Below are 16,989 nucleotides of genomic sequence, written 5' to 3' on the forward strand. Positions count from 1 at the left end.
ATATGTTGTGTATATACCTGTATATGTGATTACTACATCTATATGTGCATTATATATACACACACTATAGCTATGCCCGTGTACTGAGCCATATGTAACATTACCCTTTACCTTGGTGAAGCCACTATTCTATAGTAAAGTTAATGGTGAAATATTGGTCAAGCTCACAGGTCAACCATCACCAAAAGAAGGGTGGGACATCACCGCCCTGAGATTCCGCGACATCACCGCCCTGAGATTCCGCGACATCACTGCCCTGAGATTCCGCGACATCACTGCCCTGAGATTCCGCGACATCACTGCTCTGAGATTCCGAGACATCACTGCCCTGAGATTCCGCGACATCACTGCCCTGAGATTCCGCGACATCACCGCCCTGAGATTCCGCGACATCACTGCCCTGAGATTCCGAGACATCACTGCCCTGAGATTCCGAGACATCACTGCCCTGAGATTCCGAGACATCACAGCCCTGAGATTCCGTGACATCACTGTCCTGAGATTCCGTGACATCACTGCCCTCAGAATCCGCGACATCACTGCCCTCAGAATCCGCGACATCACTGCCCTGAGATTCCATGACATCACTGCCCTGAGATTCCGTGACATCACTGCCCTGAGATTCCGCGACATCACTGCCCTGAGATTCCGCGACATCACTGCCCTGAGATTCCGCGACATCACCGCCCTGAGATTCTGCGACTTCACTTCCTACGGGTGCAACATCAGTGCAGTGTCTGGGGTGTGACACTAGAACTCCATGCACTATTTGGCTGCAGAGCTATCAGTCTATTATTGCCGGAGAAGCACCTTCTAACTATTGATGTCCTTGTGTGCTCCTGAGATTTACCTTGAACTCTGAAGTGTCACATGGAGGGTGTGAGGCTACAGACCCCACACCACTGCAGGTGATTGTCAATATACATTTTATATCCAATAGGGTAGGTGCGATAAGCAGCCGCTACACCCTGACTGAGTCCAGAGGAGACGGCAGCGCCCAGAAAGAGCAAACGCTTCTGATTCTCATCCCAAGTTAATGTGAATAAGTGTATACAGAGAGCCGGGACCCCGAGGAGCCCACCACCATCTCCTCACTCCCAAACTTTAGCATTAGCCTGTATAATATGTATGGAACGACAATGGCTTTCTACACATATGAGAGCAAGGCATCATGGGAAATGTTGTGGGTTGACATACCATTCACTAAGTTGGCATTGGCATTATCAGTGGCGTTTGCCCCTGCGGCACCATCTGAAGCTGGAGGAAGGTGACAGGGTGGATGAGTGGAGCCGACTGTGATAAATTTAAAGAAACAAAGAGAATGAAAATAACGAAATGAGTAAAAATATAAATGAAGACACAGGGTGAGAGAATGGTCTGATATGCCGTGTGACCCGGCGGATACAGGGCTCCAGCCTGCCAGCAAGGATGCCAACTTCCCTCCCCCGGTATTGTTATATGAGTTCCTGCACTGATGTCAATGATCCATCTCCCGGGACGTGGCCCTAACGCTTTCTTATGGCCCTACGGTAACCCTTCAGAGATTCTACAATGAGTCGGGGGCTGCATCGGTCATGTGACCCCCACATGCCACATCTAAATATCACTTCTATTCAATCAAAAAGACAAGGGGGGGGGGGCGGTTTCCCACAAATCTCTTTTGAAGCGGCCGCAGTCTTGACGTGCTGTCATAATGCCGGCCGTGGTTCAACAGAGATATAAAGAGATTGGGGGTCATTCACTTCTCATCGGGGAGGAGACTCTGTGGAAACACTGACTGGCAGGGAGCTGCGGGCCTCATACGGGGCCAGGTTACTGACTTGTGTCCCAGATGGTGTGTGTGCCTGCATGCTGACAGTATGGATAGTGTGTGCCCCCTGGTGGTTCAGTCTACAGCTACACGTCTTACACTACCTGGTAGATTGGCTCCATCCTCCTTTTTCACACCTGTGTGATGACGATGAAAACAAAATAGAAATAAGATGTTAAACATGAACAAATGAGGCCGTGTTCACACAGTGCAGATTTGCTGCAGATCTTGGATGCATTTTTTAAGCCAAAACCAGAATTGGATCCAGGGGAGACGTCTTATAAGATCTTCCTTTATATATTTCTTCTGTTCAGGTTCCGTTCCTGATTTTGGGTTAAACGATAAATGGAAAAGCTGCAGCAAATCTGCACTGTGTGAACAAGGACTAAGCCCACTGCCTCGCCATACTCGTGTCCTTCAGCTACATCAGAGCATGGATGAGACACGTGGAAGGTGGTGGTTTCTGTGACCGCGGAGACGTGAAGGACGATGAACACTTAGTGGAGCGGGACGGAGGGGCACTCACCTTTCTTGTCTTTCTTCTGATCCTCTGATTCACTTGCCCCTAACAAGGTGAATATGATTCCAGTCTGAGAGTTGACACCAACAGCGGTGACGAGCATTCTCCCGGAGCCCTCCATCACATGGGTGCCTGTAGAGGATCAGCCGTAAGACAGGAGCCTACACAAGCTCAAGACGACAAATCCAACCAAACTACAAACGTGCCGACCTCCCCGAAATCCTGCACGCCAACATATCCGGAACATTCTCCCGCAAGGCGTATCCGCATGGAAAATGTAGGAGCCATTGTCTTATAGAGAGAGGACCAGGTTACATCTCCTCTAAACCGCACACCTCCTGAGGCCCCACCTCTACATCCCCCACTTACCCACCACTGCTACATCCCCCACCACCACTACATCCCCACCAGTGAAACATCCCCCACTAGCACTACATCCTCACCACTGCTACATCCCCCACTACCACTACATCCCCCACTTATACAACACTGCTACATCCCCCTCTACCACTACATCCCCACCAGTGAAACATCCCCCACTAGCACTACATCCTCACCACTGCTACATCCCCCACTAGCACTACATCCCCCACTTATACAACACTGCTACATCCCCCTCTACCACTACATCCCCACCAGTGAAACATCCCCCACTAGCACTACATCCCCACCACTGCTACATCCCCCACTACCACTACATCCCCCACTTATACAACACTGCTACATCCCCCTCTACCACTACATCCCCACCAGTGAAACATCCCCCACTAGCACTACATCCTCACCACTGCTACATCCCCCACTACCACTACATCCCCCACTTATACAACACTGCTACATCCCCCTCTACCACTACATCCCCACCAGTGAAACATCCCCCACTAGCACTACATCCTCACCACTGCTACATCCCCCACTACCACTACATCCCCCACTTATACAACACTGCTACATCCCCCTCTACCACTACATCCCCACCAGTGAAACATCCCCCACTAGCACTACATCCTCACCACTGCTACATCCCCCACTACCACTACATCCCCCACTTATACAACACTGCTACATCCCCCTCTACCACTACATCCCCACCAGTGAAACATCCCCCACTAGCACTACATCCCCACCACTGCTACATCCCCCACTAGCACTACATCCCCCACTTATACAACACTGCTACATCCCCCTCTACCACTACATCCCCACCAGTGAAACATCCTCCACTAGCACTACATCCCCACCACTGCTACATCCCCCACTAGCACTACATCCCCCACTTATACTACACTGCAACATCCCCCACTAGCACTACATCCCTCACTAGCACTACATCCCCACCACTGCTACATCCCCCACTAGCACTACATCCCCCACTTACACATCACTGCTACATCCCCCTCTACCACTACATCCCCACCAGTGCTACATCCCCCACTAGCACTACATCCCCACCACTGCTACATCCCCCACTAGCACTACATCCCCCACTTATACAACACTGCTACATCCCCCTCTACCACTACATCCCCACCAGTGAAACATCCCCCACTAGCACTACATCCTCACCACTGCTACATCCCCCTCTACCACTACATCCCCACCAGTGCTACATCCCTCACTAGCACTACATCCCCACCACTGCTACATCCCCCACTAGCACTACATCCCCCACTTACACATCACTGCTACATCACCCCACTGCCACTACATCCCCACCAGTGCTACATCCCCCACTAGCACTACATCCCCCACTTACACATCACTGCTACATCACCCCACTGCCACTACATCTCCCACCATCACAGCCACCAGTACCACAATGAGACATTGATATTAGTATTGGTGCCTGAGATCACGAGACATGTAGAGCCCGGCAGCTCTGGTCTTACCCGCTCGGCCTCTACTGACTGACGGCATGTATAACAGTGGAGGGGTCTGTGTGGTAAGATCATATACAGTGAGGGTCTCCATGTAGTAGGGGAAGACCCCATTCCACAGTATGAGCACCGTCACCTTGGTTACCCTCTAGTGTTGGATGGCGATACATTACCTGACAGCAGCATTGGATCTTTTTCAACAGATTTGCGGACCTGGTCGGACTCTCCGGTCAGAGAACTCTCATCAATTTTCAGATCATTTCCCTGAATAAACATGCCGTCTGCCGGCAGCAGATCCCCTGGTGGAGAGAGGAAGGATCATGAATGGTGGTAGATGGACCGGTTCATCAACTGAGCGGTAACAACAGCCATAACACCTACCGTATTTCACCTGTGCGATGTCCCCCACCACAAGTTCAGCCACTGGGATCTGAATGACCTGACCCCCCCGCACCACTGTGAACTTCTGCTCCTGCTCAATACGGCTCTGAAGACCTCGGAACTGCTTCTCTTTACTCCAGTCATTGAACGCAGTGACAAACACAACACAGACAACAGAAAGAAGAATGGCGGCTCCTTCAATCCAACCTGCTTCCGCCTCACCCTCATCTTCTGCCCCAGCTGCTCCACCACAACCTGCAGGAAACACAAGAAGCAGCTGATCATCTGCTCCACCTGAGGACAGGCTCATTACTGGCAGCGAACGTTCTGTGGGGTCACACATCTACTATGCGGCCTGGTCACACACTGCCATGATGGAACATTCCGGCTGCTGGCACCACAGCGCCTCCACCCATGACGCCAGTCTTTCCATGCAGTACCGTGATTGAGTGGCTCACACATGGGAGTAACGTGTCCCCACCAGGCAGGTGTAAGAGACCTCATCATCTCTGTCAGCTCGAGTACCATCTCAGCGCCAATGTTATAATGAAATAGCAGCCGGGTGAAGTCATTAATGAGGCGCACTATCTCCCTGCACTATTCTGGATACTTGACCCTTGGACACCCTGGCGGACTTTTCTCACACGGCACCAGCTCTTCCCGGACACATTAGACATCAGCACTTTTATTACACTCATTTTGGATGCCCATTTCAAAATACACATGGATTTTGACCCTTATTTAGCAGTTTCAAGGTTTTTTTAACAGTAAAATCAGCACATTTCAGTGCACAAAAAAATCCCCAAATATATTCAGCTTTTTTTTTTTTTGCTCCCTATCAATTTTAATGGGAATTTTCAGGGTGGATTCCTTGCCTAGATAGGTCAAAATTAGCATTAAAAATTGCTGTGTGAATATACTCTAAGGACCTGTTCACATGGCGTGTATGTGACATGTTTTTTGGCGTGCTTTGCACGCCGAAAAATGCATCAAAAGCACATGATTTAAGCTTCCCGTTGACATCAATGGGAAAGCGCATTGTTAGTGCATATGACACGTTTTTTTTACACAAGTGTATTGAAAAAAAACATAAAAAAAGGAGCGTCCGGGCAATTCTTTGGCGCATAAAATGCACCATAAACGCGCCTCATACCATTGTCAATGGGAGTCCTAATTACGCTAAAAAAAACGTGCCAAAAGCGCACACAGAACGCGTAAAATACGCCTGTATTTTAAAATGCGCTTAATATGTGTTTATATGAAGAGGTGAGGAAAAGTCTGGACAGAGGAGTCGCCGTGGATATAGAGTTTTTGGACTTAGTAAAGACATTTGCCCCCATCCCTCATAGACGTCTAATGCGTAAATTAAGGTCTAGAGCAGGGGTCTCAAACACGCGGGAGAGGAGAGAGCAGGCCGAAGGAGAAGTGCGCCGGCGAATGACGAAGCCCCTGAGGTCACTGTCCATATATGGACAGTGATGTCAGGAGCTTCCCCAGAGCCGAAGTCCCAGAGCAGAGCCGCTAGTAGTACTAAGACTCCAGCTCTGCTCCTGACATCACTGTCCATGTATGGAGAGTGATGTCAGGAGCTTCCCCAGTGCCGGAGTCCCAGAGCAGAGCTTTCACTAGCGCTCTGCTCCGGGACTCCTGCTCTGGGGAAGCTCCTGACATCACTGTCCATATATGGACAGTGATGTCAGGAGCAGAGCTGGAGTCTTAGTACTAGAAGCGGCTCTGCTCCGGCCGAGTTATTATAGTAATGTATTATTGTTATAGTAATGTAGTATTATTGTAATGTAGTGTTATAGTAATGTAGTGTTATAGTAATGTAGTGTTATAGCTCCCCAGTGTACTATCACACATGTAATACAGACGCCCCCCAGTGTACTATCACATGTAATACAGACGCTCCCCAGTGTAATATCACATGTAATACAGACGCTCCCTAGTGTACTATCACATGTAATACAGACGCTCCTCAGTGTAATATCACATGTAATACAGACGCTCCCCAGTGTACTATCACATGTAATACAGACGCTCCCCAGTGTACTATCACATGTAATACAGACGCTCCCCAGTGTAATATCACATGTAATACAGACGCTCCCCAGTGTACTATCACATGTAATTCAGACGCTCCCCAGTGTAATATCACACATGTAATACAGACGCTCCCCAGTGTAATATCACATGTAATACAGACGCTCCCCAGTGTACTATCACATGTAATACAGACGCTCCCCAGTGTAATATCACATGTAATACAGACGCTCCCCAGTGTACTATCACATGTAATACAGACGCTCCCCAGTGTACTATCACATGTAATACAGACGCTCCTCAGTGTACTATCACATGTAATACAGACGCCCCCCAGTGTACTATCACATGTAATACAGACGCTCCCCGGTGTACTATCACATGTAATACAGACGCTCCCCAGTGTACTATCACATGTAATACAGACGCTCCCCAGTGTACTATCACATGTAATACAGACGCTCCCCAGTGTAATATCACATGTAATACAGACGCTCCCCAGTGTACTATCACATGTAATACAGACGCTCCTCAGTGTACTATCACATGTAATACAGACGCTCCCCAGTGTAATATCACATGTAATACAGACGCTCCCCAGTGTAATATCACATGTAATACAGACGCTCCTCAGTGTACTATCACATGTAATACAGACGCTCCCCAGTGTAATATCACATGTAATACAGACGCTCCTCAGTGTACTATCACATGTAATACAGACGCTCCCCAGTGTACTATCACATGTAATACAGACGCTCCCCAGTGTAATATCACATGTAATACAGACGCTCCCCGGTGTACTATCACATGTAATACAGACGCTCCCCAGTGTACTATCACATGTAATACAGACGCTCCCCAGTGTACTATCACATGTAATACAGACGCTCCCCAGTGTAATATCACATGTAATACAGACGCTCCCCAGTGTACTATCACATGTAATACAGACGCTCCTCAGTGTACTATCACATGTAATACAGACGCTCCTCAGTGTACTATCACATGTAATACAGACGCTCCCCAGTGTAATATCACATGTAATACAGACGCTCCCCAGTGTACTATCACATGTAATACAGACGCTCCTCAGTGTACTATCACATGTAATACAGACGCTCCCCAGTGTAATATCACATGTAATACAGACGCTCCCCAGTGTAATATCACATGTAATACAGACGCTCCTCAGTGTACTATCACATGTAATACAGACGCTCCCCAGTGTAATATCACATGTAATACAGACGCTCCTCAGTGTACTATCACATGTAATACAGACGCTCCCCAGTGTAATATCACATGTAATACAGACGCTCCCCAGTGTAATATCACATGTAATACAGACGCTCCCCGGTGTACTATCACATGTAATACAGACGCTCCCCAGTGTACTATCACATGTAATACAGACGCTCCCCAGTGTACTATCACATGTAATACAGACGCTCCCCAGTGTACTATCACATGTAATACAGGCGCTCCTCAGTGCGCTATCACATGTAATACAGACGCTCCCCAGTGTAATATCACATGTAATACAGACGCTCCTCAGTGTACTATCACATGTAATACAGACGCTCCCCAGTGTAATATCACATGTAATACAGACGCTCCCCAGTGTACTATCACATGTAATACAGACGCTCCCCAGTGTACTATCACATGTAATACAGACGCTCCCCAGTGTAATATCACATGTAATACAGACGCTCCCCAGTGTAATATCACATGTAATACAGACGCTCCCCAGTGTACTATCACATGTAATACAGACGCTCCCCAGTGTACTATCACATGTAATACAGACGCTCCCCAGTGTACTATCACATGTAATACAGACGCTCCCCAGTGTACTATCACATGTAATACAGACGCTCCCCAGTGTGCTATCACATGTAATACAGACGCTCCCCAGTGCGCTATCACATGTAATACAGACGCTCCCCAGTGTACTATCACATGTAATACAGACGCTCCCCAGTGTACTATCACATGTAATACAGACGCTCCCCAGTGTACTATCACATGTAATACAGACGCTCCCCAGTGTACTATCACATGTACTACAGACGCTCCCCAGTGTACTATCACATGTAATACAGACGCTCCCCAGTGTACTATCACATGTACTACAGACGCTCCCCAGTGCACTATCACATGTAATACAGACGCTCCCCAGTGTAATATCACACATGTAATACAGACGCTCCCCAGTGTACTATCACATGTAATACAGACGCTCCTCAGTGTACTATCACATGTAATACAGACGCTCCCCAGTGTAATATCACATCTAATACAGACGCTCCCCAGTGTACTATCACATGTAATACAGACGCTCCCCAGTGTACTATCACATGTAATACAGACGCTCCCCAGTGTACTATCACATGTAATACAGACGCTCCCCAGTGTAATATCACACATGTAATACAGACGCTCCCCAGTGTAATATCACATGTAATACAGACGCTCCCCAGTGTAATATCACATGTAATACAGACGCTCCCCAGTGCGCTATCACATGTAATACAGACGCTCCCCAGTGTACTATCACATGTAATACAGACGCTCCCCAGTGTACTATCACATGTAATACAGACGCTCCCCAGTGTACTATCACATGTAATACAGACGCTCCCCAGTGTACTATCACATGTAATACAGACGCTCCCCAGTGTACTATCACATGTAATACAGACGCTCCCCAGTGTAATATCACATGTAATACAGACGCTCCTCAGTGTACTATCACATGTAATACAGACGCTCCCCAGTGTAATATCACATGTACTACAGACGCTCCCCAGTGTAATATCACATGTACTACAGACGCTCCCCAGTGTAATATCACATGTAATACAGACGCTCCCCAGTGTAATATCACATGTAATACAGACGCTCCTCAGTGTACTATCACATGTAATACAGACACTCCCCAGTGTACTATCACATGTAATACAGACGCTCCCCAGTGTAATATCACATGTAATACAGACGCTCCCCAGTGTAATATCACATGTAATACAGACGCTCCCCAGTGTAATATCACACATGTAATACAGACGCTCCTCAGTGCGCTATCACATGTAATACAGACGCTCCCCAGTGTACTATCACATGTAATACAGACGCTCCCCAGTGTAATATCACATGTAATACAGACGCTCCCCAGTGTACTATCACATGTAATACAGACGCTCCCCAGTGTAATATCACATGTAATACAGACGCTCCCCAGTGTACTATCACATGTAATACAGACGCTCCCCAGTGTACTATCACATGTAATACAGACGCTCCCCAGTGTACTATCACATGTAATACAGACGCTCCCCAGTGTACTATCACATCTAATACAGACGCTCCCCAGTGTACTATCACATGTAATACAGACGCTCCCCAGTGTACTATCACATGTAATACAGACGCTCCCCAGTGTACTATCACATGTAATACAGACGCTCCCCAGTGTACTATCACATGTAATACAGACGCTCCCCAGTGTACTATCACATGTACTACAGACGCTCCCCAGTGTACTATCACATGTAATACAGACGCTCCCCAGTGTACTATCACATGTAATACAGACGCTCCTCAGTGTAATATCACATATAATACAGACGCTCCCCAGTGTACTATCACATGTAATACAGACGCTCCCCAGTGCACTATCACATGTAATACAGACGCTCCCCAGTGTACTATCACATGTAATACAGACGCTCCCCAGTGTAATATCACATGTAATACAGACGCTCCCCAGTGTACTATCACATGTAATACAGACGCTCCCCAGTGTACTATCACATGTAATACAGACGCTCCCCAGTGTACTATCACATGTAATACAGACGCTCCCCAGTGTACTATCACATGTAATACAGACGCTCCCCAGTGTAATATCACATGTAATACAGACGCTCCCCAGTGTACTATCACATGTAATACAGACGCTCCCCAGTGTAATATCACATGTAATACAGACGCTTCCCAGTGTACTATCACATGTAATACAGACGCTCCCCAGTGTACTATCACATGTAATACAGACGCTCCCCAGTGTACTATCACATGTAATACAGACGCTCCCCAGTGCACTATCACATGTAATACAGACGCTCCTCAGTGTACTATCACATGTAATACAGACGCTCCTCAGTGTAATATCACATGTAATACAGACGCTCCCCAGTGTACTATCACATGTAATACAGGCGCTCCCCAGTGTAATATCACATGTAATACAGACGCTCCCCAGTGTACTATCACATGTAATACAGACGCTCCCCAGTGTACTATCACATGTAATACAGACGCTCCCCAGTGTAATATCACATGTAATACAGACGCTCCCCAGTGTACTATCACATGTAATACAGACGCTCCCCAGTGTACTATCACATGTAATACAGACGCTCCCCAGTGTACTATCACATGTAATACAGACGCTCCCCAGTGTACTATCACATGTAATACAGACGCTCCCCAGTGTACTATCACACATGTAATACAGACGCTCCTCAGTGTAATATCACATGTAATACAGACGCTCTCAGTGTAATATCACATGTAATACAGACGCTCCCCAGTGTAATATCACATGTAATACAGACGCTCCTCAGTGTACTATCACATGTTATACAGACGCTCTCAGTGTAATATCACATGTAATACAGACGCTCCCCAGTGTAATATCACATGTAATACAGACGCTCCCCAGTGTACTATCACATGTAATACAGACGCTCCCCAGTGTACTATCACATGTAATACAGACGCTCCCCGGTGTACTATCACATGTAATACAGACGCTCCCCGGTGTAATATCACATGTAATACAGACGCTCCTCAGTGCACTATCACATGTAATACAGACGCTCCCCAGTGTACTATCACATGTAATACAGACGCTCCCCAGTGTACTATCACATGTAATACAGACGCTCCCCAGTGTACTATCACATGTAATACAGACGCTCCCCAGTGTACTATCACATGTAATACAGACGCTCCCCAGTGTACTATCACATGTAATACAGACGCTCCCCAGTGTAATATCACATGTAATACAGACGCTCCCCAGTGTACTATCACATGTAATACAGACGCTCCCCAGTGTACTATCACATGTAATACAGACGCTCCCCAGTGTAGTATCACATGTAATACAGACGCTCCTCAGTGTAATATCACATGTAATACAGACGCTCCCCAGTGTACTATCACATGTAATACAGACGCTCCTCAGTGTACTATCACATGTAATACAGACGCTCCTCAGTGTACTATCACATGTAATACAGACGCTCCTCAGTGTAATATCACATGTAATACAGACGCTCCCCAGTGCGCTATCACATGTAATACAGACGCTCCTCAGTGTACTATGACATGTAATACAGACGCTCCCCAGTGTACTATCACATGTAATACAGACGCTCCTCAGTGTACTATCACATGTAATACAGACGCTCCTCAGTGTACTATCACATGTAATACAGACGCTCCCCAGTGTACTATCACATGTAATACAGACGCTCCCCAGTGTAATATCACATGTAATACAGACGCTCCCCAGTGTACTATCACATGTAATACAGGCGCTCCCCAGTGTACTATCACATGTAATACAGGCGCTCCCCAGTGTACTATCACATGTAATACAGACGCTCCCCAGTGTACTATCACATGTAATACAGGCGCTCCCCAGTGTACTATCACATGTAATACAGACGCTCCCCAGTGTACTATCACATGTAATACAGGCGCTCCCCAGTGTACTATCACATGTAATACAGGCGCTCCCCAGTGTACTATCACATGTAATACAGACGCTCCCCAGTGTACTATCACATGTAATACAGGCGCTCCCCAGTGTACTATCACATGTAATACAGACGCTCCCCAGTGTACTATCACATGTAATACAGACGCTCCCCAGTGTACTATCACATGTAATACAGACGCTCCCCAGTGTACTATCACATGTAATACAGACGCTCCCCAGTGTACTATCACATGTAATACAGACGCTCCCCAGTGTACTATCACATGTAATACAGACGCTCCCCGGTGTACTATCACATGTAATACAGACGCTCCCCAGTGTACTATCACATGTAATACAGACGCTCCCCGGTGTACTATCACATGTAATACAGACGCTCCCCAGTGTACTATCACATGTAATACAGACGCTCCCCAGTGTACTATCACATGTAATACAGACGCTCCCCAGTGTAATATCACATGTAATACAGACGCTCCCCAGTGCGCTATCACATGTAATACAGACGCTCCCCAGTGCACTATCACATGTAATACAGACGCTCCCCAGTGTACTATCACATGTAATACAGACGCTCCCCAGTGTACTATCACATGTAATACAGACGCTCCTCAGTGTACTATCACATGTAATACAGACGCTCCCCAGTGTAATATCACATGTAATACAGACGCTCCCCAGTGTACTATCACATGTAATACAGACGCTCCTCAGTGTACTATCACATGTAATACAGACGCTCCCCAGTGTAATATCACATGTAATACAGGCGCTCCCCAGTGTACTATCACATGTAATACAGACGCTCCCCAGTGTACTATCACATGTAATACAGACGCTCCCCAGTGTACTATCACATGTAATACAGACGCTCCTCAGTGTACTATCACATGTAATACAGACGCTCCCCAGTGTAATATCACATGTAATACAGACGCTCCCCAGTGTAATATCACATGTAATACAGACGCTCCCCAGTGTACTATCACATGTAATACAGACGCTCCCCAGTGTACTATCACATGTAATACAGACGCTCCTCAGTGTACTATCACATGTAATACAGACGCTCCCCAGTGTACTATCACATGTAATACAGACGCTCCTCAGTGTACTATCACACATGTAATACAGACGCTCCTCAGTGTAATATCACACATGTAATACAGACGCTCCCCAGTGTACTATCACATGTAATACAGACGCTCCCCAGTGTAATATCACATGTAATACAGACGCTCCCCAGTGTACTATCACATGTAATACAGACGCTCCTCAGTGTACTATCACATGTAATACAGACGCTCCTCAGTGTACTATCACATGTAATACAGACGCTCCTCAGTGTACTATCACATGTAATACAGACGCTCCCCAGTGTAATATCACATGTAATACAGACGCTCCTCAGTGTATTATCACATGTAATACAGACGCTCCCCAGTGTACTATCACATGTAATACAGACGCTCCCCAGTGTACTATCACATGTAATACAGACGCTCCTCAGTGTACTATCACATGTAATACAGACGCTCCCCAGTGTAATATCACATGTAATACAGACGCTCCTCAGTGTACTATCACATGTAATACAGACGCTCCCCAGTGTACTATCACATGTAATACAGACGCTCCCCAGTGTACTATCACATGTAATACAGACGCTCCCCAGTGTACTATCACATGTAATACAGACGCTCCTCAGTGTACTATCACATGTAATACAGACGCTCCCCAGTGTACTATCACATGTAATACAGACGCTCCCCAGTGTAATATCACATGTAATACAGACGCTCCCCAGTGTACTATCACATGTAATACAGACGCTCCTCAGTGTACTATCACATGTAATACAGACGCTCCCCAGTGTACTATCACATGTAATACAGACGCTCCCCAGTGTACTATCACATGTAATACAGACGCTCCCCAGTGTACTATCACATGTAATACAGACGCTCCCCAGTGTACTATCACATGTAATACAGACGCTCCCCAGTGTACTATCACATGTAATACAGACGCTCCTCAGTGTACTATCACATGTAATACAGACGCTCCTCAGTGTACTATCACATGTAATACAGACGCTCCCCAGTGTACTATCACATGTAATACAGACGCTCCTCAGTGTAATATCACATGTAATACAGACGCTCCTCAGTGTACTATCACATGTAATACAGACGCTCCCCAGTGTAATATCACATGTAATACAGACGCTCCCCAGTGTACTATCACATGTAATACAGACGCTCCCCAGTGTACTATCACATGTAATACAGACGCTCCCCAGTGTAATATCACATGTAATACAGACGCTCCCCAGTGTACTATCACATGTAATACAGACGCTCCCCAGTGTACTATCACATGTAATACAGACGCTCCCCAGTGTACTATCACATGTAATACAGACGCTCCCCAGTGTACTATCACATGTAATACAGACGCTCCCCAGTGTACTATCACATGTAATACAGACGCTCCCCAGTGTACTATCACATGTAATACAGACGCTCCTCAGTGTACTATCACATGTAATACAGACGCTCCTCAGTGTACTATCACATGTAATACAGACGCTCCCCAGTGTACTATCACATGTAATACAGACGCTCCTCAGTGTAATATCACATGTAATACAGACGCTCCTCAGTGTAATATCACATGTAATACAGACGCTCCCCAGTGTACTATCACATGTAATACAGACGCTCCGCAGTGTACTATCACATGTAATACAGACGCTCCCCAGTGTAATATCACATGTAATACAGACGCTCCTCAGTGTACTATCACATGTAATACAGACGCTCCCCAGTGTAATATCACATGTAATACAGACGCTCCCCAGTGTAATATCACACATGTAATACAGACGCTCCCCAGTGTACTATCACATGTAATACAGACGCTCCCCAGTGTAATATCACATGTAATACAGACGCTCCCCAGTGTACTATCACATGTAATACAGACGCTCCCCAGTGTAATATCACATGTAATACAGACGCTCCCCAGTGTAATATCACATGTAATACAGACGCTCCCCAGTGTACTATCACATGTAATACAGACGCTCCCCAGTGTACTATCACATGTAATACAGACGCTCCTCAGTGTACTATCACATGTAATACAGACGCTCCCCAGTGTACTATCACATGTAATACAGACGCTCCTCAGTGTACTATCACACATGTAATACAGACGCTCCTCAGTGTAATATCACACATGTAATACAGACGCTCCCCAGTGTACTATCACATGTAATACAGACGCTCCCCAGTGTAATATCACACATGTAATACAGACGCTCCCCAGTGTACTATCACATGTAATACAGACGCTCCTCAGTGTACTATCACATGTAATACAGACGCTCCTCAGTGTACTATCACATGTAATACAGACGCTCCTCAGTGTACTATCACATGTAATACAGACGCTCCCCAGTGTAATATCACATGTAATACAGACGCTCCCCAGTGTACTATCACATGTAATACAGACGCTCCTCAGTGTATTATCACATGTAATACAGACGCTCCCCAGTGTACTATCACATGTAATACAGACGCTCCTCAGTGTACTATCACATGTAATACAGACGCTCCCCAGTGTAATATCACATGTAATACAGACGCTCCTCAGTGTACTATCACATGTAATACAGACGCTCCCCAGTGTACTATCACATGTAATACAGACGCTCCCCAGTGTACTATCACATGTAATACAGACGCTCCCCAGTGTACTATCACATGTAATACAGACGCTCCCCAGTGTACTATCACATGTAATACAGACGCTCCCCAGTGTAATATCACATGTAATACAGACGCTCCCCAGTGTACTATCACATGTAATACAGACGCTCCTCAGTGTACTATCACATGTAATACAGACGCTCCCCAGTGTACTATCACATGTAATACAGACGCTCCCCAGTGTACTATCACATGTAATACAGACGCTCCCCAGTGTAATATCACATGTAATACAGACGCTCCCCAGTGTACTATCACATGTAATACAGACGCTCCCCAGTGTACTATCACATGTAATACAGACGCTCCCCAGTGTACTATCACATGTAATACAGACGCTCCCCAGTGTACTATCACATGTAATACAGACGCTCCCCAGTGTACTATCACATGTAATACAGACGCTCCCCAGTGTACTATCACATGTAATACAGACGCTCCTCAGTGTACTATCACATGTAATACAGACGCTCCTCAGTGCACTATCACATGTAATACAGACGCTCCTCAGTGTACTATCACATGTAATACAGACGCTCCTCAGTGTAATATCACATGTAATACAGACGCTCCCCAGTGTACTATCACATGTAATACAGACGCTCCGCAGTGTACTATCACATGTAATACAGACGCTCCCCAGTGTAATATCACATGTAATACAGACGCTCCTCAGTGTACTATCACATGTAATACAGACGCTCCCCAGTGTAATATCACATGTAATACAGACGCTCCCCAGTGTAATATCACACATGTAATACAGACGCTCCCCAGTG

General features: G+C 46.4%; 1 protein-coding gene across 1 annotated transcript in view; it reads right to left on the reverse strand.

Moving 5' to 3' along the window:
- Positions 1–16,989, reverse strand: part of LOC142657504 (plasma membrane calcium-transporting ATPase 2-like) — a gene marked incomplete at its 5' end in the record, with an annotated part of 74,605 nt that overhangs the window by 27,991 nt on the left and 29,625 nt on the right. The window contains 5 exons of the mRNA XM_075832539.1: positions 1,198–1,293; positions 1,915–1,947; positions 2,337–2,462; positions 4,381–4,506; positions 4,589–4,843. Of these exons, the coding sequence (XP_075688654.1) occupies positions 1,198–1,293; positions 1,915–1,947; positions 2,337–2,462; positions 4,381–4,506; positions 4,589–4,843 (636 nt within the window). The remainder of the gene's footprint in view (positions 1–1,197; positions 1,294–1,914; positions 1,948–2,336; positions 2,463–4,380; positions 4,507–4,588; positions 4,844–16,989) is intronic.

The sequence above is a fragment of the Rhinoderma darwinii genome, chromosome 7, assembly GCF_050947455.1.
Source record: "Rhinoderma darwinii isolate aRhiDar2 chromosome 7, aRhiDar2.hap1, whole genome shotgun sequence".
Taxonomy (NCBI): Eukaryota; Metazoa; Chordata; class Amphibia; order Anura; family Rhinodermatidae; genus Rhinoderma; species Rhinoderma darwinii.